Source organism: Taudactylus pleione, unplaced genomic scaffold, assembly GCF_031769625.1.
Source record: "Taudactylus pleione unplaced genomic scaffold, aTauple2 ptg000034l, whole genome shotgun sequence".
Taxonomy (NCBI): Eukaryota; Metazoa; Chordata; class Amphibia; order Anura; family Myobatrachidae; genus Taudactylus; species Taudactylus pleione.
This window is the reverse complement of record NW_028284436.1, coordinates 4,264,125-4,291,080: the sequence shown is the minus strand read 5'-3', so window position 1 is coordinate 4,291,080 and position 26,956 is coordinate 4,264,125. Positions and strand designations below refer to the sequence as shown.

General features: G+C 41.6%; 1 protein-coding gene across 2 annotated transcripts in view; it reads right to left on the bottom strand.

Annotated features, from left to right (window-relative positions):
• DOCK1 (dedicator of cytokinesis 1) overlaps positions 1-26,956 on the bottom strand; it is a 431,183-nt gene that overhangs the window by 153,963 nt on the left and 250,264 nt on the right. For both annotated transcript variants that reach the window (XM_088452203.1, XM_088452204.1), the window contains exons 28-29: positions 16,705-16,806; positions 12,309-12,403 (exon numbers count right to left, since the gene is read on the bottom strand). In XM_088452203.1, the coding sequence (XP_088308329.1) occupies positions 12,309-12,403; positions 16,705-16,806 (197 nt within the window). The remainder of the gene's footprint in view (positions 1-12,308; positions 12,404-16,704; positions 16,807-26,956) is intronic.

The window sequence follows — 26,956 nt, the reverse complement described above, 5'->3', positions numbered from 1 at the left end:
TCAATTGTTACTGCTTTTCGCGCTGACCACACCCACAGTGGTCTGGTTTAGCCGCGTAAGTTGGCTTCCCCCGACCAAAGTGCTGGGTGCGATCGCAAAAAGTACGGGCTGGAAACAATTGAATTCCATCATATATATATATATATATATAGTACAAGTAAATATACAGAAACAGCCTCTTCAAGTGAACTATTGACAGCACTGTCACCTTTCCTTAATGGCAGTAAAGCTATGCAATAATTAGTATGTTGGACACCAGAAGAGGACATTATATTATATATATACACGCATATTGTACCTGCCAACATTCTCGATAAAGGTGAGATATTTCGAGCTGCGCACTTGATATGCCCAATCCATGCCCTATCTTGAACAAACCATGTCCTAGTCTGCCCAAACAATGTCAATATTGTGATATACTATAGTGCGAGGGAACACCAGTTACTGATAGAGCAGTGGTTCTCAAACTCGTTCCTCAGGACCCCATTTTCCAGGTCACCTAGTAGGTGCACAGGAGTATTCATTACTCACTGATACATTTTAAATGTTCCGCAGGTGAAGTTAATAATTTCACTTGTAATTCTGTGGGGAGACCTGGAAAACATGCACTTTGAGGTCCTGAGGACCAAGTTTGAGAACCCGTGTGATAGAGCACAGAAATCAAGGGTCCTGGCAGGTAAACACTTGTGGTCATTATCAACATTTACATGCACTACCACAGTGTTTAATCTACTGTCAGTAAAACAACAATATAGGGTGCCATATTGGAAAGAGACCACCGTGGCAGTAGCAAGGCAGCAAAAGCGGAGGTTGAAAAAATTAAGCATTAAATACTCGCAAATGCACAGTCGCCACTAAAAAAAAAAAAAAAAAACAGCTCTAAAATTTTAGTGCTGTACAAGTCGCGTCACACATAGCACGGGAGCTCCATAGCGTGCGACTCTGTAGCACAGAGCGTCTTTTCATGCAATATTTATACTTTCATATAGTGATGTGAATAGTTAGCACAAGCAGCTTCTGCTGTTTAAAATGATATGCGGCATGCCTATGTTCTGTGACCGACTGCGGGTGTATCTGCATGCAAAATGCTACGTTACAATGTTGCAGCAGCTGACACTGTAATGTAGCGTTTCACATGCAGTTACACTCGAAGTGGCTCACAGAGCATAGGCATGCCGCATATCCTTTTACTCAGCAGAAGCTGCTTGTGCTAACTATTCACATCACTGTGCACATAAGACGCATTTGAAGGTAAAAAGTTGCATGAAAAGACGCTCTGCGATACCAAGTCACGCCACAGCATGGCGCTGCTAGAAGGGCTGATAAGCGAGCAAGGAGGCTAGGTGTATGTGGACACATCTGTAGATGAACTTTGGCGGTTGCCTTGGGCACAAAAAGCTGTGGAAGCCTTAAAACACTCAATGAGTAACCTAATGTCACTTGTCCTGCACTTAGAGAACCAGCTGCTGACATGATGGAGAAGCAGGCGATAGCGCCTTATATGTGAAGTTGATGGGTTGCTAACCCTCCTTATCACAGTAAATATTGGAGTTTGATGATTGGCTATGATGTCACAGCATCATGGTCCCAGAGCATGCCACCCCACCTATGGTAAGAAGCATCAGAGATGCAGCCTGAGGGGGGGTGATGGGGTACCACTTGCGATGGTGGGGTGGGGCTCCGTCTGGATTACCATCCAGGGTTTGAGCTGGTCCTGCGTGCAGTCATTTATGGCAATGCGAATGATGGCCCCATGGATTCTGGTTCATCTACAAACACAATCCAATGATATCACCAACTGACATAATTATAGAATGTGAATTCTCTGTTTACTAAAGAATGGCATATCAATTAATATAGCGGAATGTAGTGAGCACTGTAAGCATATTAATAAGGCTACGTTTCTATTTTTAGGAATAACATTGAAATTTTTTTTTTCCCCAAAGAAATGTAGCAAAATATGGTTTGTACAGCTAACCAATGAGAGATGACATTGTAACCTACCGTTGGCATAAGAATATTCTGGCAGTTAGTCCCATTACGTGGTTGCTAGGTACTGCAGGTAGTGGCAAAGCTCTCTTTATCTAGTAAATGATCTATTGCATTATAATTGCTGCTGTCAGCTGCTCCTGTTATATTCAATTCTTCTGCAGGGCTCTGCTTTCATTCTTATCTGTCAGCAAAGTTTAGTCTAATATAGCCGGATCCCTTAATTTGGGTTACGTTAACATCACTAACTTCTGTCTCTCTCTATTTTGTGGAATGCACAGAGAAAATCTACAAGATTTATGAGAAGGATCGTAATTTTTTACTTTATTATGAACTGCATGAAAAGTATCAGTGGTGTCAGGACCAGGCTGACAAGGCGACTGAACAGGCCCCCTCCAGGCTTTACAAGATCCAGTCATTTAGGAGACTGATCACAAGGTATCTTTCTTCCAGCAGGGTTAATGGACCTAGAATATAAATTATGCATTTGTTTATGTTCTAAATCATGTGCATTAAAAACAAAAAACAAAACAGGATAAAGCATGTTTTAAAAGCGTCTTGCTTTTGCTCAGTCCCGTCTTATATTCCCAGCCTCCCCTTCTGTGTATCTGGAAATGCCGACATCCATCTGCATGAGTCGGCAGCTGGTAAAAGGGTGACTTGTTCCTTACTCCCTGTAAAACGCTGCAGGCACACAACTACAGTCTCGCCCAGCATGCCTTATATTCCCAGGACACAACTCCCACCTCTTTCCTTTTCGTCACCAATTCCTCTTGCTAGAATGAAAGGCTGGAGACAAGACACGTACAGTATAGTACATGCTTACAGAGGCAGGAGCTATATGCAGGCAGCATTCTGCAAGAGGCAGGCAGGAGAAAATGAATTTAATTAATACAGGCAAAGATATATATATTTTTTATTATTGTACCGTTAGTATGCAAAACACATTTGGAAGTTTAGCTCCCGTTTTATAATACCCACTCTTAGCATAAATATCAAAGCTGTACTTTGCTTCTAAGCTGTGCAATTTGTACTGCTTGAAGAAACGCTATTTCTTATCAGTCTCATAAATCACTGGTGTCGTCCGGGCTGAGGAAATATGCTTTTCTTCAAAAACTATTGTTGTTAATGATGTTTGACAACAAACATGCATCAATATTCATTAACATGATGCTGCAAAGCTGAAGCAGCCAACACATGACTATAGCAATTTGTTTTCTTTGCAGGTTAGCGGGGACTCTGAGAGCGTGATGTATGTGGAGTGTAACAGCGAGACTTACAGGACTGAAACTTGTAGCAAAAATATTGTTCTGTGTCAGATCCCATTATTACAGGGGCCCATAATGTGGGAGGAGCTCCAGCTGCCTGTAGGTGAGTGGGCAGGTAACGCTTAACTTTTTAAATAATGCCAGTCCAGTATAGGATTCATATGGGAAGATTTTAAAGGTATGAAAAACCCTGTTACCGTGACACTAACCATTTAGTTGGAGTACAAAATATAAATATTATCACTTTAACGTTAAAAGTGGATCTCTCAGAAAGGTGGACCGTAAATTCATTAATTTTTTTTTTGCTAATCTTAATATTTCAGGTTTTGTCCTTTTAAATGAAATTATTACATACAACAAATAAACTTAACATGTATAAAATAAATGGGAGACAGGTGTAATGAGGGAAAAGTGTGAGGAACGTCGATAAGGCCAACCAAGCAAGGTCTCTAAATCTGCAAAGACATATTTGGCACTAGAATATTATAGAGACATCCAATCTATTAATATACAATAAAGGTAAAAATAATTTATACAATACTGTGCAAAAGTTTTAGGCAGGTGTTGCAGAAATGCTGCAAAAGTAAGAATGCTTTCAAAAACAGAAGTGTCTGAGAATACATCAACAGACAGAAGGATTTGAGCAAACCTACATCCACAGACTCACAACCTCACCTTTGTAGCAGAGTTTGGATATTCCTCACCCAACTTTAAGCCTCCTACACAGCTGTTTCTGTTTCAGTGTATGACCTACATATGACAATGATGATCATTATCACCTGTTGGTATGATTGGTTAATCATTCATTTGACTATAATCCTACAAAATCCCTGAATTATGCAAGTGTACCTAGAAGAATTGATGCTGTTTTGAAGGGAAAGGGTGATCACACCAAATATTGATTTGATTTAGATTTCTCTTCTGTTCATTCACTTTGCATTTTGTTAATTGCTAAAAATAAACTATTAACACTTCTATTTTTGAAAGCATTCTTACTTTGCAACATTTTTGCCACACCCGCCTAAAACTTTTGCACAGTACCATATACATACATACTGTACATACACACATATATATGCATATGCACACATATACAGATGTAGCCACGCTCATCTACACAAGCGCATCGCAGCATGAATGGCGTGACTGCCGTGCCCGTGGCTATGGACTTCAATGGGGTAATCGCAGGCTGCGAGTGCTCACGCATCGCGGCAACGATGTACATGGCTACATCTGTATATATACAGCGGGTAAAATAAGTATTGAACACATGACATTTTTCTCAGAAATATATTTGTAATGGGGCTATTGTAATGAAATTTTCACCAAATGTCAGCAAAAATCCATGCAATCCACACACACAAAGAAATTAAACCATAGATGTCCATAAATTAAGTTATGTGAAATAATGTCAAATGACACAGGGAAAAAGTATTGAACACATTAAGAAAGGAGGGGGCAGTCAAAAAGGCATGGAAAGCCAAGACACCAGCTGAAATCTATCAGTAATAAGATAGCAATCCTGCCCCTTGTTAGTGCAAATTAATATAAGCTGGTTCAGTCCCAACTGATGGCCTATAAAAATGTGTCTCATTACCAAGGTGTCACACAAGAAACATCTCACGATGGGTAAAAGCAAGAGCTCTCTCAAGACCTTTGCAACCTTATTGCTGCAAAACATACTGATGGCATTGGTTACAGCAGGATTTCTAAACTTCTGATTGTTCCAGTGAGCACTGTTGGGGCCATAAGCCGGAAGTGGAAAGAAAATAATTTCACCATAAACCGGCCACGACCGGGTGCTCCTTGCAAGATTCTGACAGAGGAGTGAAAATAATGATCAGAAGAGTTGTCCAAGAGTATAGGGAGGGGCTCTAGACTGCACACCCTAATAGTAATGAAAGGTGCCATCATGCTGAGATTTTAAAGTAACATACACAAAAAACAGAGTTGTAGATGCACTATGTGATCATTACTATTCACATTTAAATGTATTAAATATAATTTCAGAGGTAGTTAGCATATCAATGACCAATGAGACGGGCCTGCCCACCAGCGTCAAGGTCACCTCATTGAGCAGGTTCCTAACACTCTGGGGTTCACATCTGGGACGCAGGGCACCCCAAAAGATAGCTCAGCCAAAGACCTCCCCAGGGCATCACACGAAAAAAAGGGTGACAGTGAAGTGTTAATGTATCCGGTATGTAAAAGCAGCTAATAAGTGTTAAAATAATAATAAAGGTAAAATATATTTTATCTTTATTATTATTTTAACACTTATTAGCTAGTTTTTAGTTACATCCCAGCTACTTCTAGCGATCCGAAGTCCCATGCAAGCACCATGGGGTATTAGGAGTCAGACACTGCCCCCAGCCCTCCGGTTGTTAGAGCAGCTGTCTTCGCTATCATAAGCTTTTACACTAGCCCTAGCATTGGTGCAGGAGATCCGGCTGAAGACGGATGTATCTCTGTATACACCCACCTGTAAAAACTGCAAGATCCATCTGCATTCTAAAACTGTGTGCAATCCAGCATTAGGCCCTGTGTTTTCAGCTCTGGATTTTGCGCAGCTGAGCGCCAATGATTACATAATTCCAGCGCAACATCCATCAGATGGGATGCGGTTAAGATGCCAGCGGACGGGATGCCGGACGTTGGTATACAGGGATCCTTTCAGATCTCGTTTTACTACAGTAAAACCATGCTAGAATGTAATCGCTCACTAGACTCTATGTCTACTCCAAGGGGTAAATTTAATTAGCATTGAGGGGGGTCAGTTGCCATTGTGCCATTCCCTATGGGGCTGCGAACAAACATCTGTGAATCCGGAAGAAACTTAAGTGCGACATATAGCTTATAGAGGGGACTCGCATCTGACCGAATTGACCCTTAAATATGATGCCATCAGTCATCATGCTGACCCCAAAAGAAATTATAATCCTAGCAACAAATAATGAATATTTAATTATTATTTGATACATATACAAATGTGTGCTTATTCACCTAGCGTCTTTGAGCTATAAGGCACAATCTAGATGGCACGGTGTACCGGGAAAGTGTTCTTTGTACTTTTGCCAAATTAGTAGTGTGAAAAAAAGATGCAAATTCAGTAAATTAAATTGTGCAGCAAGTCGCACGGTGCAGCTTAGTCACATTTTCATGGCGTGTAAAACAGTCCTGATTTAAGGATGGGTGTACGTTGACAAATCTGTATATAAATATATTAAAACCGTAAATGGGGAAAAAAAAAAATCATAATTAATTTAAAATATTTGCATTTATTTTGTCTACATTGTATTCCAGATTTTATGTATGCCCCCACGGTCCAGTGGGTAATAAATTAATAACAATAAGTGAATAAAGAAATGGAGTCATGGCCACAAAAACAGATTCATGACCATAATCTGGATGGCCCAAGCTATCTGCAACTAAAGAAAATATACAGTACAGTCTAACGCATACTGCGGGAGTCCCAAAATATATAAGTGTTTTTTTTCCCACGTCAAGAATATATCTATTCACCCTGGCACCAAAGAAGCCTTTAAACACAATTTCTGAATAACGGAATGGTGCGCAAGACACTATCACGGTTATGTATCTTCTGGTCCACTTGCAAAGTTCTAATATTACATTCTAGAGAGCAGTGCAATTAAGGTCTTGGCAACGTTGAACAATTTTAATTGGGAAGTAAAATAAATAAAACATGAAATGAATTGCAGGAATAAATAAAAAAAAATAAAAAACCTGCCCTTTTTATAAAGTGAACATAATAATTTATTATACCTTGTTTGTAAAACTGCTCGTCAATACATTCTTCTTTCGATACATCCCTAATCTATGTTGATTTGATACTGAGCCAAAATTCTACCATAGAAAAATGCTTGGTGCATATAAAAGAGCCCTATTAAATAAAATAATGTGCACTGGTGCAGTAAAGTTGACATAAATCTGATTGCGTGTAATATATAACTTTTTATACACGTATGCACGCTGCAAGTGGAGCTATTACAAGCTGCTTAATTTACTTATCAGTCAATCATTATCTTGCACACTTTGCTGCAGAGCATGTGAATATAGACACATCCAGCCTGGATGGACATCACTGATGAACAGAACATCATAAGGTGTGCAATTAGGGGGGGTTTCAGTTGCATGGAGGGTGATCAATTGAATGACAGGCTGTTCATTCCCCAGATAGCAGCTGTCCGATTGTTTGCGACCACAGATCATACTGATCGGTTCCTTGTCTGCTTCTTTCTTCCCTGCTGACCTTATAAAGTATGTAGGACAGGCAAAACATGATCTGCGAACCTAAATTGAAGAAAGTAAGGGCGCTGCTGAGGGAATCTTATTGTAATGTTGGCAGGACCATGGGCTAATAAGTTAATGGTAGAGTGGGGGATGGGCGTTAATCATACACTGATGGGGTGGAAGGTGGTAATTTATTTGTGGGGCTATTTATTTGATGGTGGGTGGGCTATTTAATTTAATACTGTAGTCATAGTGGTGCTTATATAATTTATGTGGGATAATGGGACTGAAGCTTCGTTGGTTTTGGGCTTATAATTTAATGCTGAACTGAGTTGAGGAAGAAAGTGGGATATTTACTAAACATGAATGCTACTAAGTTAAAGTCAGGGCAGATTGGGGGAAAAAGTGGTCTATTTATTATTCACCTAATCATTAAACATGGCTTGATTTAGGGGAGGCGGAGAAGAGTGCTCCCTCATATCTAGGTACAAACACAGCCCCAACATTCCATGGTCCCGGTAATCTGTTTGAAACATGTGCAGCATGTAATGTAAGCTGCAAGAACGAGTAGGAAATAACAGGACAGGCTGCCAGCTTTGCGAAGAGCTTGGAGAGAGACCTAAGCCACGACTCTTGCATGGTCGTCATTTGCGCACTGGTGGCATGGCGTGGAAAGTTTGCTCTAGAAACCCTACGTTTGCCCCTTGTCATGATCTAATTACTAAATAATTTAATATCTGAAATTAAAGAGGTGGTAGGCCATGTCTGGAATTGGAGACACATAAAAGATAATATCAATTATTATTAACTGTTTTGTCACAAATGGCACCTAAGCAATCCAGTTTGCTTTAGTACTCAGAGAAAAAGACAAAGCTGTAAAGAATACTGCACCTTAAGAACATACAGTAAATAACATTGCTTTCAGAAAGGGGTTGTACTACAGCAAAACAGGAAAAAGGGCTAAGGCTGCAGAGGAAATGCAGCTTTGTTGAAGCAACGTGCACTTCTATATCCCCCCAATTCCATTTTTATGACATGAGAACGTAATACATGTTTTACATTGGAGACCAGGGCATATGAAAATGTGCTTGGAGAAAATTAGTAACTGTCAGTGCAGGTGCAGTGTGACAGTTGATCCTCCGACTCACTGCTCTTCCGTTGGAGCTCTACCTGCCCCTCACTGGTACATAACAGCTTGTGCCTTCAGATCAGTGCAGTTTTAGGCATTGGAAGACATCCTGAGTGAACTTGCTTAAGCCAAAAATTAAAATAAGAGACTCCACGGCCTACTTGGTGGGCACCATGTAGACCTTCATGGCCCTAACGAACTTCAAACATAACCATGTCAAATCTGGGGGACCTCTGGCCGAGTATAAAGGCACAGAGACACACCCACACACTTTCACGCTATACACAGGGGCAGATTGGCCGTTGTAGTCAGATTCCTGGTGGGCCGATGCGCTTGTGGGGCCGCCCGTCAGCCGCTGACTTTTTTTTTTTGTTTATGCATGAATTTCCACTACGCTGCGGGCCCGGACCGTGTTAAATGACGGGCGGTTGGCTAAAGTATGAGGCCAGGTTGATAACTCGGTCAGCCTGCGGGGCTGAGAGGCCGAGCTGATTGATGAGGTGGGCGGAGCTAATTGGGCCGGTGGACAGTGTTAGTCTGAGTCAGCCAGCTGACTGGGATGAGAGGCCAGGCTGACTGATGAGGTGGGTGCCAGATGGAGCTGAGGGTGGGAGTAGTAAAGAAAGGTAAAAGCATGTACCAGTTAACAGATCTGACAGAGAGGCCGCTGGTGCTGATGATCGCAGCTGCACCCTGCTTCTCACTCACAGACATATCTCTGCCTGTGAGTCAGAAGCAGTTTGGGGCTGAGATCATCAGCACCAGCAGCCCCTGTCAGTTTTGCTCATTACATCCAGCAAGGTTTTAGATGGGCTCATTGAGGGTGTGTGCTCCCCTCTCCCACTCTTGCAGGGCACGTCAGGCTGTCCGGAGTCTGGACTAGCTTACTATCACTTTCTTTCTCTCCTGAAGCCTCTACATGTTGCCCCACCCCCTTGGTGTCCTACTGCCCCTCCCTTCTCCTACTTCCCCTGGCTAGGCTAGACAGTAGCACCCCAGCTGTACCTTTACTCCTACCCTCCCCCATATGTGCCTGTAAATCTCCATCAATGTGTGCCTCTGCCACCCTTATCTGCTGTGTCTCTGCCCCTCCCCCCTTCTATGCCTCATTCCATCTTTCCATCTATACCTTTGCCTCCATCTGTCCACCTCAATCTGTGCCCCTGATACTTCCCCCTGGCCCCTTTGCTATCTGTACAGCGCCACAGGTAAGCACAAACTCCTGTTAATAATAATTTTCTATTTTAGGTGTGTGTTTATATATAATATATATAGCTCCAGAAGGATGGGCACTCACCACATAGAAGTAAAATAAGCACAGTTTATTAACTCACGACCACCAATAGAGCAGGTCAGTCGACGTTTCGGTCAAAATAGACCTTTTTCAAGACAGCAAAGTCACCAATTAGGACTTTGCTGCCTTGAAAAAGGTCTATTTTGACCGAAACGTCTACTGACCTGCTGTATTGGTGTTCGTGAGTTAATAAACTGTGCTTATTTTACTACAATGTTATGAGTGCCCATCCTTCTGGAGCTATATTTGGGACCACTGTGTCTTTAATGGTGCACCCCCCCCCTCTTATGGAATATAAGCAGTGAGTGCAGTTATCTTGGACTGACTATAATAAATATATATATATATATATTTATTTATTTATCATGTATGTGTGTATACGGGAGGTAGTTGAAATACATGTGGGATGCCGGCGCTCCGAATGTCAGCGCGGAGTCCAGACACCAGTCAGAATCCCGGCACCGGCTTTGCGCCGGTAAGTAGTGGGGTTAGGGTTAGATACTAGGGGGAGGGTTAGGGATGCCGGCGTCAGGATTGTCTGATAAAGGAAACTCACATTTTGTCCTGCCCGACATTTTCTGTTACTATGTATTATCTGCATGATGATGACATTGGCTTTATTGCTACACAAACAGGCGGCTTCCAGACCATGTGATTTCCCGCATGAATAGTGAATACTGACTCAAGACGCTGCCTGTCCAGGGAGGACCAATTACTTCAGAGTTTCCCCGTTGCAGAGAAATCCTCTAGGTAAGAAAATACTCATTCACATGCTGCTGTACTTATTCACTGCAGAGGGGGACTGTGGGCATGCTCATCTGCATGACGAAACCGGGGGGAGTGGCTTGCGGGCATGACACACCCCTTTCCACATGGCCACACCCACTGTTTCAGGCACACGCACATAGGGCCACTATATTTTTTTTCCAGGGCCACTTTCCATTCCCAATCCGCCCGTGTACATTATATATAGTAAACAAAAATGGCAAAGTAAATAGATAACAAACAACATTTGTAAACATAAAACAATTTACACATTTCTGAATACAGAAAAATCGCATGAAAGCAAAACCCATAAACATGCACAAACAGCTCACCAAAGAAAGCACCATCGTGGCCAAAATACCTAGACAGTAACAAAAGCACAAGTAAAGTACTGTAAATCACGGCCATTAATTACTTATCGCTATCAGTTTACCTGTGTATCCCGACCATGGACTCATACCGAGCGCAATTAATTTTTATCCACATATTTACCAAAAGGGTATGTAACATTGGTGCACATGATACCGTCCAATATACAACGTGGGCCGTTGCGTTGACTATTGCTCCCTTATCCCGAGTCACCCAGCTTGTTCAAGCTACAGTATCAGCGCAGGCAAAACAGATTTACAAATGCCAATGTAAAGAAGCTAAATAAAATGTAACAACCATGGACATACATTATAATTACAGCATACTTTATAAATATGTCCTGCTATGTTAAAACATTTTTGCACGAAGTCATCATATGCAAATGATAACCTTTACTGTAGCTTACATAAAGACAAAATATAGGAAAAACGTAGGAAGACAAAAAGATAGTTCAAAAGCAAAGCTAAAGGATTAATACTGAGGCACTTGTAACACTAAACGCCATACACGCCACAATACAGAGCAAGCGAACATGTGACGTCGGTAAGCGTGGGTGGCTGGGGAACGTGATATGATAAGTGCGGTCATCGGTTGATCACACTAAGGGGCCGACCCAATTAGCCAGAAGGCAAAGACGAAGCATAATGGTTCTTTGCACATGGTTACCCGCACCCTGTAGTTGTGGGCAATGAACAAGATCATTACCTAAACATTATGAAGAAAGCCACGAGATGCTACTACCAGGACCTAGTGGATAATGAAATCGACCCGAACTCTCTAATACTGAATATCCTCCGATGGTTCCAGCTTGTCAGACTAAAGCTGTGTAGCTGATGTGATGGGATGTAACGATACATCGCAAGCACCATACACACTGCACAATACGGTGTACGACGGCGCAATGTATCTGCACCGCGTCGTTCATTGCATCGTCCGAACTGCCGTGCAGAACAGCAGATGTGACGATGTGATGAACGACCATCGTGAACGACGACTCTGGCGTACTGTGCACGTTATATGATGTGTAGGATATATCGTTCCGATCCACGTCAAAACGATATATTGTACGATACATCGTATAGTGTGTACCTAGCTTGAGGGCGCTAAGTAAGAGCTATAGAAAGAGAGGCCGTGTCAGTTAAGCCAATGTGGATATAACTGTACTTTAAAGCACAACTTCAACTATACTCTGTGCTGCAAAGAGTTATGCACATTTTCACACGGTACATAGAGGCGTACTTACTTGTTTTGCATCATGTTCATTATAACCCAATCTGAGGGATAAACATTCTTCCCAATGAGGTTCTTGAACATGATGAAAGTCTCCATAAGAAAGTCCTGCATTCAGAAAACAAAAAATTAAAGAGACATTAGAGAGGACCTATTTCTAAGACCCGATAAGACCAATCATGCAACAGACTTTCCCTTTAACACAAACGGTTTATCTCCTTTTCTACATACAACATGGATGTGTGGATGAAACAAGATGGAAGCTTTACATGTTCATATCAAGCGTTTAAGAAATAAACAAAGACGGAGACGGCCGAGTACAGCTTTGTTATCATCTGCAAAATCACATTCAAATCATGGAGACATTTGCTGCCATTGAAGAAGCAAATATTGCGTAACTATTGCACAACCACATAGCAGTTCAGGAAAGTACTTACTTTAAAAACAATATAAATTTGTTTGACAATAATTCTTAAAAAATGAATGATGCAACTTTTTTTTTTTTTTTTAATTAAACATCTTTTATTAATTAGAAGTATTGATATAATACATACAATGGCATATGTTCTTGGACTCAAAGTCGCATAAACAATGGTAGAATTAGTGTCATTCGACTTTAGTCACCGAGAGGATATGAAGACAAAAAAGTCAGTAGTCTATTTCAAATAGAAATAAGAGATTGTACAAAATAAAACGTTGGAAACACCATTACAAATAAAACATAACTATTATTCAAAAATACACAATAATGAAAAAAGGGGAAGAAAGGGAAAAGAGGAGGGGGAATGATACACCCCTTTCTGCTACCTAATTTATTCTACCATGAAAACCAGTCCTCCATTTATTAAGGGTTATCTAGTCACTACAGTATAATGACCTTTTTCATGGCATCACCACTTAATTCACATAGAAAAGTGATAAAAAAAATATCTATTTGTTTGTTTATTATTTATGTCATTTTAATTCTCATTTAATTAACACTTATTTATTTATTTTTTCACATCTATTCTTTACACTTCACTATCACCTTTTTTCCCCTTTTTCGTGTGATGCCCTGGGGATGGTCCTTGGCTGGAATTTTTTTGGGTACCTTGCTTCTCGGACGTGAACCCCTTAATGTTAGGGACGCCAGTATAGAGGAGCCTTGATGATGGCCTGGCGCTTATTCATATATTTGCAAATGTATGTAACTAATACCTCTGAATCTCTATCATCATGTAGGATTTAAGTATTTTTTGTTGATATTGCTGCAGTGTGCTGGAGAGAATCTTTTTTTTCTGTGGTACAGTGTAATGATGGCAACAATGCCATCAACCTAGGACCTGGGGTAATACTAGATATTTAGTGAAGGGGGCTAGGATACTAGATATTTAGTGAAGGGAACCTCCCTTCCCGTTTGAAAGTGACCCGTACAGTGACAACAATAGACACATAGGAGTAATATTACTGTAATGTTCACAATCAAACCTATGGCAATGGGGTCTAGAAAGCTGGTTGTCCCACATGCAGTCAGACTGGCCATAGGGGTATGTTTGCTTGACCAGCATTAGTCTCAATACTGGCAGCTTTCTATTGCTAATTAGTCAGGTTGTTTTATGCCTAGACAGCCTTTACCAAGTTCATAATGCAAGAATGGGGCAAGATACAACTGTCTGAGACCTGTGCAAGAGACAGCAGAGTGGCAGCGCAACCCAATTCTGGTTTTCGGCCCAGCCCCTACTAGGAAGCTTATGTCTTGTACAGCTGTGTCCTCATGCGCTGTTGCTCAAGTCGCAACAAATAGCCCCTCCCAGCGTGGCATGTCCTGGGTGACTTGGCCAACCCAAGCGTTTTTCTCGAGCAAAATGTGGGTCTTATTTGCATATATAACACGACTGAAGCACCGAAATTACTTTGCTAGATTACGTGGATCAGTTTGATGTGTCACGTTTGTACATCTGTGTGCGAGGGAGTCTGAATGGGTGTAAGACAGTGCTACCAAGTTCCGCCACTTTGTACATGTTAAAAACTAAATTCCTGCACCATTAGTCCAGCGTCTGTAATTCACTGCGAGTGGTGTGTCGCTGCACCTACAATGCGAATAAGACACAAAATTTAAAGAAAACTATGGTGCCCTACTCCTCTGGGAGCGTCTCAGTCGTGCAAGGTGTCTCGTGCCGTATGGCATATAGATGCTAGGTGTATTAGGACACATCTGTAGGTTCTAAAGGCCTCATGCAGAGATACGATCATCAGCGGCTTATGGTTAGCTGTTTGTGTATTAACCCTTCCGATTATGTATTAACCCCCTTCAATCATTAGCAAGTTGGCTACATTCTGTCAGGTTGGGGCCATTCTAAATAAGATTTCTGATTTGTCATTACCATTTGGACAACTGCAGGAAAGAAGATTCCCAATAAATGTAAAAACAGGTGAACAGTGGAGGAGGGGGGGGAGTTTATATCAATAACATTTTATATTGAAAGGGAACTTGTCCATCCATCACTAACAAAATTCTCTCTATTATATATAAACTAGGGATGTGCAGGCTCGGATAGGTTCGAATTTTCCCGCCAAGCTCAGATTTTTCCCGCCAAAAATCAGGTCTCAGAAAGAGGCAAAACGTCATCTTTCATGGACAAACATCATCATTCCTGGACAAAAGTCCATGGAAGATGATGTTTGTCCATGGAAGATGACGTTTTGCCTCTTTCTGAGACCCGATTTTTGGCGGGAAAATTCGAACCTATCCGAGCCTGCACAGCCCTAATATAAACACATTGTTACATTGTATTGTGCATGAATACAGAAATGTTGTATAATTGTAAGGAAGAGGCAGGTGATGGCGCGCTGCAGAGAAGGGTAAAACCACCAGCTGAGTGCTCGTTTGGAAGGTAGAGGTTGGAGGGAGTGAGTAGTTTCAAGCACGTAGGGGCAGCATCAAGTGTCAGCAAAAGGAGGAATGAAAATAACGGATGATGCGCAGATCACATGCCAGCGACGGAGGTTCTGGGAGCATTGGAAAGTTTTTGGAAGTGCTGGGAAGAGTAGGTTGTATATTCTTGTGACGTCTCAAATAGGCAGAGCCCAACATTTACGCGTCGGACCATAGGGCCTGATTCAGAGCTGGACGCTATTTGCGCTCGCTCGTTCAGAAAACAGGGGTGGCTATTCAAATGAACCGTTCGCTCTTTGCGGTCTGTTCACGCCTCTATGTCTGAACGAGCGAACAAAACTTGCGGTCATTTTTTGGAAAACTACGCCCCCTGGCCGCTCGCATCCTACGTCATGTCCGCTATTTATTAGATTAATCGAGTACATCGACCAGCGTATGAACTGCTCGCTATTCTTGTGGTTGGTTTTTCCTACCGCAATCTTGCGAGCAGTTCTGACTATAAAATAACCCAGTGACGTGGTCAATGACGCTGCTGTATTAATTATGCACACCCATAAAACGCCCGTTTTGACCTTTAAGCACGCCTGCGTTCGGATCTCCACTCCCCGTTTTCAAGCACCTTCCCCTGTTACCACCCACATACGCCTCCTCCTGTCACTCAAAATAGCAGGCATTCGCTATTTAGCGAACAAATGATTTTCGGCCGCACTGACTGGTTCGCGCATGCGTATTACGATCCGTACGCATGCGCAGTTGTGCAGACATCGCTCGGAACGAACGAGCGGCCACTTACGAGCGGCTCTGAATCAGGCCCATAGTTCCGTATTGGATTTTGTCAAAGTTCATTTCAAAACAGCGTGTGTGTTTGTACCTGATATTTAAGGTTCTGTAACGAATAACCAGTTTGCACACCAATATACGAATTCAGACAGAAAATTACAGAACAGTTTTCAAGGGGCCCAATTTTATTTTATTTGCACTGGGCACCATCATCCCTAGTTACACCACTGTCTGCTTGGCTGTGTACCCATTCGTTCAGGTGTATGTCCGTCCCAGCCTTAATCTGTACATTCTCTTAATATCTATGTACGTCTGTCCCCATGTCTGTCTTTTGTAATTTCAATATTTATGCCTTAGTGTATAGGTCCCCGGCTTTAAGGGTTTTTTGCAAGTACTAATAACTAGGTGTATATGTCTGCCTATCCTATTTAGCTCTTAAGGCGTCTTTTTTGTGTCTTCTAGTATGTCCCTTATGTGTGCGTGTGCCCGTCTGGTCAGTCTTCGTTTTTGGGAAACGGTGGTAAATGCAGTTGGTAGATTACCATGGGTGGTTATCATACGGACCTTAATGTGTTCCAGAAAAGATCTAGCCACATGGGCTATACTATACATCAAACATATGTATTTCATCAAATATGGCCACCTAAATGTACGGCAGCAGGATTAGCCTGTGTCGGGCCAGGCTAAGATGATATTATATTAATATTATTTTATCTTACAGAGAACTTAAAAGGTCAAAAAAGCATAAACTCACCACAACATCAGTCCTCATCTTTCCGAAGGTCTTAATAAGATGACCATAGTGGTAGTCTTCCATTTGTCTTAAAATTGCCGTCATAGAGGCAACAAAATTTCCCTGTTAGGAGCAAAAAAAATCAGAACTTAATAGTGTTATAATTTGCTGAAGACAACTGGCATAGATGTAGGCATTCTGACTTTATAACCGCTGGAATAGAAAAATCTCCTCATGGTTATACAAGGAATGCAGCACCCACAACGTCACAAGGTGCAGCATGGAACTTTTTGTATATTAAGAACAGCAGCAACAAGAGAACACCATACAATAACTGTAACCCGTTTCATGGGAGCCAACTACCAGACATATTCATATATAAGCCTAAGGAAAATAAAAAACAAACCTCTTGGGAATAAAACCTTCTACATGACAATTCCTCATACAGTGTCTGGAGCATGACACAGATTGGTGCCGATACAGAGCAAACATCTACAGAAAGACTGTTTTGGCCTTGCTTTGCCTCATCAGTGCAGGACAGGTTGGTGATGTCGACACGTGGAGACTCATAGCATCATTAACACAAATATTAGAACTAGTGCATTTTTGGGGGGGCACTCACTGGATTGCACGCCTTTTTTTGGTGGCTATAAGGTTTCACTTGCTAAGAACAATATTAATACAAGCCTGTCCCAAAGGAGAATTGACCTATGGGTGACCTTCAGTAATGCATTTGGACAGAACACCAGACACCCAACCAACATTTGTACAGGTGAAAACATATCTGTACATTAATTCCACAAGTGTCCTGATATCGGAGTCTTTATTCTTGCAGATCTAGTGCCAGATTTGGAGTCAGATACAGACGGATGCGTATGATCTCAGGGATTTCAGCACACCCCACATGTGCCAAAGTAAGAAATTGGTGACTGAATCATACATGTGCCCACAAGCGGAGATAATCCATCGACGCACCACACCGAAATTGGCCATACCTGGGCAGCGACCGTGCAATTGCGCAGAATTGTACTGCCTTGTGGGAGTGTCATGGGTGTGTAAGGCAGCTTTTTGTGGTCGATTTCAGCGAGTGACTGGAGATGGGATGTCTGTTTCAGACGGCTCTATTGCACCCAGCGTGGGGTGAGAGAAAGGATACTAGTGATGACGGACACAGCTGTGGACATAAAAACAATGGGCAGGCCGGCTTCACGTGCAGACGCATGGATGGATGGATTCTAGTACTAGCATAAGAAAGTAAGCGGCATGCCGCCGCTGTACGGAGAAGCATCCGCGGATGCATGTGACTCAGAATCAGGCCCTAATGTGCATTTGTTAATATTAATATATATTATTATATATGTCACCATATTCTCAAACCCATTACAGTTTGGAACAAAAACATTAATAAAACATGTCTGTGTATTATACACATAGAGATTAGATGGCCTTGTACACAAACATACAATCTATAGGATAATAAGATGAGTGCTACATATCACATATTGGTCCAGCCAATAGCAGCGGTAAAAAGTGATGTTCTGGGCTAAAGAAAGCGGTGTATAAAAAAAGAGATCACATGTAACTTTTGTACGAACTGTGTAGAGGTGGAGCGGTAATAGTGAAGAGTAGACTAGGCAGGTTAGGGCGGTGCCTGAAGAGGTGAGGTTTCATTAGGAGTTCTTGTATAAACATTAAGCCTGAAGTACATAAACATTAGGAGGTAGTTGTGAAAGTTCTGTAGCCATTATATCGACGATCACAATGTTGACAGTGAAAAGGTTGACACCAGCCCGAATGTTATAAAGTTGACACCTAAAATGTTGACACAGTCAAAATGGCAGCACATGAAATGTCAATAGGGTTAGGGATTAGTCTGAAAATTGGGTTTCAAATTTTTGAATGTCAACATTTCGACCATTAGCCAACTTTATGCCACCTTAAGGGGCTGATACATGCAACAAAGGATAGGTGGTGGGTCCCTGAGCGCACACCTTTTTAGCAGCTGTTAATCACTAAAAAAGGGTGTGCAGTACCTATCAACTATTACCTACCTAAAGCCTGTGAGTGTCTGGAACAGGGTTCTGTCCAGAACCCCTGTTCCTTAAACCCAAATTGACACTCACCACAGGTATATGGTATGGACTATTGATTTTTTTTAATTCAAATAACTTATTTATCCATGGTACTGGTGTCCCATGGTAACTGTATTTTTTGGTTATTATATGTATTTTGCAGCTGTTTCTGTATATGCACTTTTATTAGTGATATCTGCTGCTATATTGCTATGCACTTTTTGGAACAGTGGCCCTGATTCAGAGCCGGACGCTCTGACAGAGCGCTTGCTCTGAATCAGGGCCGTCCCTCTGTTGTTTTTGAGCGGCCTCCTGGCCGCTCGCACAGCTGTGGGTGACCACTCACAGCTATAGCGAGCGGCCAAAAAGATGGTCGCGATGGTCTTGACCATCGGGCTTGCAACAAGACCCTTGTGGTAGGGTCTCGTCTGCCACAAGCCCTGGAGTGCTTTCGGCTCTATCAGAGCCGAGAGCACTCCCACTGACATCACCAAAGGGGGCGTGCTGTCACTCACCATCGACAGCAAGCCCCCTTTGTAGCGAGACCCATAGCAACGGCTTGCCCGTCGCTATCCGGGTCTCGCGCATGCGCACGACGGAGCCGCCTCCGTCGTGTGCATGCGCACTGGCCCAACATCGACCCGCTTGGTAGCGCTCAGCGCTCGCGAGCGGGTCTGAATTAGGCCCAGTGTTCTATGCTACATTATTCACATTATGCATTTTGCAGCTTTATCCGCATATACTCATTAGTGCCATTTGCTGCTATACTGTATGCACTTTATTGAACCGAGTTCTATGTTATGTTTATGAAATATACGAGGTATGTCTATAAAATAACGAGACTGTGATTCTACCTAGTAGTAAACAAAACAGTAAGAACCGGTTCTAACTGCATAAGTAGTAACCTTGAACTTGTCAGAACCTGCATGATAAGCAGGAACACTATGACGTTCAGTTGATTGTGAGTTGCCATTTAATTTGGTTGTGTTTTCTGTAGAGTGACGAAAAAATGCTAAGTTTAAAAGTTGAACAACGTGTCAATTTGAAATTTTTAGTAAAATTGCACAAAACACCAACAGAATGTTGTCAAATGCTTACTACGGCCTATGGGAATGACTACCTGTCTCGTACGCGTGTGTTTGAGTGGCACAAAAGATTCAACGACAAAAGACAGTCAAAGCACTGGAAAACACCATCATCACCAAGAATGAAAAAAGCTTGTCAAAGCAATACGCATTGTTTTTTTCAATATCAAGGGTGTAATTTTGCAAGAATGGGTTCCAGAAGGCACAACAGTAACCAGCATTATTATAAGGAAGTTTTGAAAAAGCTGAGAAAGAGTCAGAAAGAAACGGCCGCAACTGTGGAAAAATGGTTTCATTCCTCACCAGGACAATGCGCCTGCTCACACAGCACTTTCTGTGAAGCAGTTTTTGACCGACAATCACATTACTACACTTGAACATCCTCCATACTCGCCCAATTTAGCACCTTGCGACTTTTATCTTTTCCAAAAAGTTAAATCAGTGCTTAAAGGGACACATTTTGAATCAGTTGATGCTGTAAAGAAGAAAACGGCAGATATGTTGATATGTTGAAACAACTAACAGAAATGGATTTGCTCCATGCTTTCCACCAGTGGAAAACAAGACTACAGCGATGTATTAGTGCAAATGGGGAGTATATTGAAGGGGACAAACAGTAAATTTGTAATACCAATAAAGAGGAGTTATTTATTCAGTCTCGTTATTTTATAGACATACCTCGTATATGTTCACTGTCTTATTTTATTGAATTCTTCGCAATAAAGAAGATTTTTTTTTGCCACCGATCATTTGAGAAACTTTTTGAACACTTTGACCTTTAGCACTAGTGTCACCATTGTCCCATTTCAAATGATACATGCAATAGTTTGCACATGGGATCCGCTGACCGTAACATAGAACCTACAAATTAATCTTGTTAACCACTTGTCAACGGGGGTGGAGATGGGCGTGAGCTGGTGGATCATTCATAAGGAATTACACATTGTGATTGGTCCTTCAGCTCTGCCCCAGGGGACTGGGCATCTTAGGAAAAAAGTTACCTAGGAGTTAGTGCGACTTTAAGCTAGTGCATTGCTATTCATACAAAAGCATAATATTTAAAAATAAACAATGCACAGAAAATTATGTGAGGGGGTTTCTTCCAATTTATGATCGTATATGGGTAAAGGAAGAACAAAAACAAAAAAATCAATAGATTCTTCACGCAGCAATCTCACAAATAGACTAAGGAGAAAGGAACGGTAATACTTTAATGTTTCCTGTGCCTTCACTGCAGAGTGTATTTCAAGTGGACACCAAGATATTGGTTTACTTATTAAAAGCATTATGAACAGTGACATGCCCAATTTATAGCAAATCTGTGCTTTATGGGGGAGATACAGAAGAACATTCATCTTCATCATGAGGCAAACAAAAGCTGTATTTTTGCACATTTACGTTGCAACATTCAGCTGATCCTAATAAATACATTGACTGTTATTTTATTTTTTTTCAGTCACTCCTGGTAAAATGCATTAGTCTGTGTTTCAAGTCATGTCTGATTGCTATAATCATCAATCAAAATGTGTTACAAAGGTTAAGACAAAACTGCAAAATACATCTGGAACAGACATAAAAATCATTCCGTATGCATGTAATTTGGGTCCCTAGAAGCATAAAAACTCATTTCTGCTAACAGGCTCTCCATAGAATTTGAAGGGACATTATGCTCAAGTACTCTCCCCTGGTCAGTGCACAGTAGATTGGAATCAAAACTATTATTCTGCCATATTACAGGCCGTACGACATTTAAAATGATTTTGACATAACTTCCATTTCTTTCCAACAGCAAGCCATCAATCTGAATTACAATGTGAAGGAGTGGTTGTTTAAAACTTATACACAGTGTTAATATAGAAGTGTCTGTCATCTTGCTTTAGAAGTGTGAGAAATACAATGTTTGTGCTGGGAAATGATTCAAAAGGTGTGAAGTCCGGCTGTACTAAAAAAACAGTGAAGCATACATTACATGCATACATACACCAGCCATAACATTACAGGCACTGACAGGTGAAGTGAATAACATTGATTATCTCGTTACAAAGGCACCAGTCAGGGAGTGGAATATATTAGGCAGCAAGTGAACAGTCAGTTCTTCAAGTTGATGAGTTGGAAGCAGGAAAAATGGCCAAGCGTAAGGATCTGAGAGACTTTGACAAGGGCCATATTGTGATGGCTAGGCGACTGGGCCAGAGCATATCCAAAACGGCAGGTCTTGTGGGGGTGTTCCCAGCATGCAGTGGTTAGTACATACCAAAATTGGAGGACAACTGGTGAACCAGCGACAGGGTCATGGACGCCCAAAGCTCATTGATGTGCGTGGGGAGCGAAGGCTAGCCCGTCTGGTCCAATCCCACAGAAGAGCTACTATCGCACAAATTGCAAAAAGTTACTGCTGGCTGTGATAGAAAGGTGCAGAACACACAGCGCATCGCAGCTTGCTGCGTATATGGGGCCGTGCAGCCGCAGACTGGTCAGAGGGCCTGATTCAGAGCCACTCGTAAGCGGCCGCTCATTCGCTCCGAGCGATGTTCGCACATCTGCGCATGGGTCTTAATGCGCATGCGTCAACCAGTCAGTGCGGTCGGAAATCGTGTGTTCGCAAAATAGCGAGTGCCTGTTAATTTGAGTGACAGAATGAGGCGTTTGTGGGTGGTAACAGGGGAAGGTGCTTGAAAACGGGGAGTGGAGATCCGAACGCAGGCGTGCCAAACGGTCAAAACTGGCGTTTAATGGGAGTGCATAATTAACAAAGCAGCGTCATCGGCCACGTCACTTGGTTGTCTCTTAGCCTGAACTGTTCGCATGATTGCGGTAGGAAAATCCAACCACAAGCACTGCGAGCAGTCCAGACGCCTTTCGATGTACTCGATTAATCTAATAAATAGCGGAGATGACGTATGATGCGAACGGCCAGGGGGCGTCTTTACAAAATAGCGAGCGCATATTTTGTTCGCTCGCTCAGACATAGAGGCGTCAACAGACCGCAAAGAGCGAGCGCTCAATTTAAATATCCGGCCCCATTTTCTGAACGAGCGAGCGCAAATAGCGTCCGGCTCTGAATCAGGCCCAGAGTGTCCATGTTGACCCCTTGTCCACCACTGAAAGTACGTACAAGCATCAGAAATGGACCTTGATGCAATGGAAGAAGGTGGCCTGGTCTAATGAATCACATTTCCTTTTACATCATGTGGACAGCCAGGTGCATCGGTGTCATTTACCTGGGGAAGAGATGGCACCAGGATGTACTATGGGAAGAAGGCAAGCCAGCAGAGGCAGCATGACGCTCTGTGCAATGTTCTGCTGGAATGCCATAGGTCCTGCCTGTGGATATTATTTTAACACGTACCACCTACCTAATCATTGTTGCAGACACACCTTCAAGGCAAAAAGTATTGCCTGATGTCAGTGGCCTCTTTCAGCAGGATAATGCGCTCTTCCAAACTGCAAACATTGTTTGGAATGGTATGAGCAGGCCTGGCCAAGATGTGGCTCTCCAGCTGTTGTGAAACTACAAGGCCCAGCATGCTTTACCAGCTGATCGGTGAGAGCGTATGCTGGGACTTATAGTTTTACAACAGCTGGAGAGCCACAGCTTGGCCAGGATTGAGTTTGAGGAACATGACAAAGGGTACAAGGTGTTGACTTGGTCTCCAAATTTCCCAGATCTCAGTTCAGCACAGACGCCATGGGCAAATACGTGACATGCGTGTCCATGAAGAGAGATCCGTGCCATGCAGATTCAGCTCCACTGTGTGGTCTTTTAAAAGCCAAAGATCAGGCTGGACTCCTGGAGTAGGGATAAGGGAGCCCTGGGGCGTGGATGTAATAAAGTAATGAAGAAATGTACTGGTCCTAGGTAGGGGAGAACAGCCGCTATTTTAAGAGGCTTGAGGCAGAGGAAAGATGACTATAGGTATTGTTGCAGGGTGGGGGTAGAAGAGAGAAATCACGCTTGCACCTTGCCACTCGCCAATGTGGGTGCAGTGGAGTCAGGCCCCAGAAGTGCTCCAGTCACCATAGCAACCGTACCCCCTGCACCCGTGGTAGTTAGGCCCTTGGTAGTGTGTGTCTGTATAGGTTGTGTGTAAATATGTAGGTACTGTAGAAAGTACAACAAATAATAAAACAACTGCAACCAATAGACAATAGTATAAACTTGCAAAAGTAATTTCTAAGTACAGTCCTCTTATGTCTGTATGGCCCGCCAACTTTTAAAAATACTTGGAGGCAGTGGAGGCAATTGTTTATTGGTCTGAACCAATGACGTCGCTGAGTCACCAGGTAAAGTGTCTAATTGCTAATTGTATAACCACACGCCAAGCACATTTATTGAGACCATTGTTTCTCAAAACAGTCCTCATAGACCCTGAACAGTCAATGTTTTCCAAATTATCTAGCTGGAGCTAACACAATAGATCTACAGGTGGTTTTAATTATTCCTGAGGATACCTTGAAAACACGCACTGTAATGGTTCCATGAGGACAGAGTTTCAGACTGATTACAAGTAGGGATGTGCAGGCTCGGTTCCGTTCGGTTTTTTTTACCGAATCTTATTGGCTATCCAAAACTCATGACAGCTGATACCCAATAAGATTCGGTAAAAAAAAATGAACGGAACCGTGTAGAACCGAGCCTGTACATCCCTAATTACCAGTAGAATATACCAATTTTTTTCTAGTCTCTTGCTGTGGAGAAGGTAGAGGGGCGGGTGTATTTTAAGGATCCTAGAAAAGGGATTAGCTCTATAAAAAAAATAAAAAATTACCCTATGAGACGGAACAAATGCAGGAGCTTATGTTCTGTCAATTAAATAATCAGCATTTGATGGATGGCGCGTTTGCAAAATGGAAAAACATCCTAACTTTTAGCAATAACCTAACTGCAAAAAAAGCCAAGTCAATTCCTCCCTCCTAACCCTCCAAATAACACGAAAACAAACCACAAACAGCGCATGAATTGTAGTAAAAGAAATAGCTCATTAGTGCCAAGACAAAGGAGCCATTTCAAATGTTAATTAAAATAGGACACGAGCTGCAATCAAATTATTAATCAGCATGGCTTATTTATATAATTCTAATGACCAGACCCTACGCACAGCTGAGTCTCTGCTGAGACTGTTCAATCCGTTTCACTGACAGACAAACATTCAGCCAACATTAGACAGATGTCAGAGCCTGGAAGCAGTATTTTTAACTACTGTGCTTTATTTGGAAAATATGTTTTAGGCAAAAGCAAAGTATGGTACATAATTGACTAATGCAAATAAATCTGTTTTGTTTGATGCAGAATCGTGACCTATTTAACTGGATGGCGTTCCATGGAAACCTTTCACCTGGTCTGTCTGTCTGACGGATCTTTTTTTGTGATGTAATAAATATTAAACATATGTGAATAAAAGGTTTAAGGAGATGGTCACTGAAATTTTAATGTATCGAACAACTGATAATAATCTTCTGTTATTTGTTATTCATTCTTTTCCTTTAGGTTTTAGAACATTTAGGGCGCTATCCAATTAGCCCCAAACATTGTTCGGGCGCTGATGGATCCCCCGAGGCTATCCAATTAGCCCCAAAGTCCGTCTGATGCCAGCACTTATCGGGCCTTTTTTGTTGGGACCTGATGTGTCCCGAAAAATTATCCCCGAAAAGTGTCGTATTTTAGCCGCAGCGAAAGTAGAAAAAAAAAAAAACAGGTCCGTGAACTTATCACAGATCCTATGTGTTTTCTCCCGAAAAATCCTATTTGTTCGGCTGGACAAATAGGACACCGGGATAAAAAAAACGGGCAAAAAATGGGAAAAATATATTGGGGATAATTGGATACAAGCCTTAGAATTTTCCAGCAACACCAGTGTCTAACTGTCATTAGTGACAAGTATAATATATATCTCCAAAGTCTGCCGACACTCGGGTACATTCACACAACTTGCTCAGGTGTCCGAATAGAGATATATTCGCTAAAGTGCAGGTTTTTAGAAGTGGATGTGTTGCCCATAGCAACCAATCAGATTCTACATAACATTTATCTAGCACCTTCTAGAGGATAATACCTAGAATCTGATTGGTTGCTATGGGCAACATCTTCAATTCTAAAAACCCACACTTTAGTAAATATACCCCCATAGACTTTCCGAATCCAATATGTACAAAACGCCACTCAGATACAGTGATGCATATCCTAATACACACTTGTATTGAATATGCATCACTATCTCCGAGTGCCGTTCTGTTCATATTAGATTTGGAGTGTATACATAAATTTTTTATATCGTCTCACCCTGATGAAAAGGCCGTAGGGGCCTTGAAACATCGGCTTATGTTTGATTAAACACTTTTCTTGCATTTATTAAGACCGGACGAGTGCCGCCTGCTTCTTGTATATGGGAGCGTCAGACGTGCTATATCTACTTTCTTGGAAGGCACCCCAGCTGTTTTCAATCTTTATCTATCTATCTATCTATCTATCTATCTGTCAACGAAGTACAAACAAGCAGCGGCACCCGTAGGCTGGTTACTGTTTCAAATGGTGTGTATTAAGATCAATATATATATATATATATATATATATATATATATATATATATATATATATAATCTATTCTAGAATTTTTTTCCTGCTACGTTCTATTTTATTATTGTTTTTTTTATTATATTTTACTTAAACTAATACATTTTATATATTAAGAGAACTGAATTGAATTCTAAAAATAAAGAAATAGCAGTAGCACATATATATATAGGAAATCAATTCATAATATACTACAATGAATATGTATATATAGTGAAAATGGCAGAGAATAAACAATATTTTTCTAAAGGACTAATAACATTTTTTGTATTTTTTTTCTATTAGATAAATATGTTAATGTTGTAAATGTAATATATACAGGGGGTAAAATAAGTATTGAACACTTCAACATGTTTCTCAGTAAATAAATTTGTAATGGGGCTATTGTAATGAAATTTTCACCAAATGTCAGCAACAAGCCATGCAATCCACACATGCAAAGAAATCAAACCATAGATGGCCATAAATTAAGTTATGTGTAATAATGTGAAATGACACAGGGATAAAGTATTGAACAGATGAAGAAAGGGAGGTGCAAAAAGGCA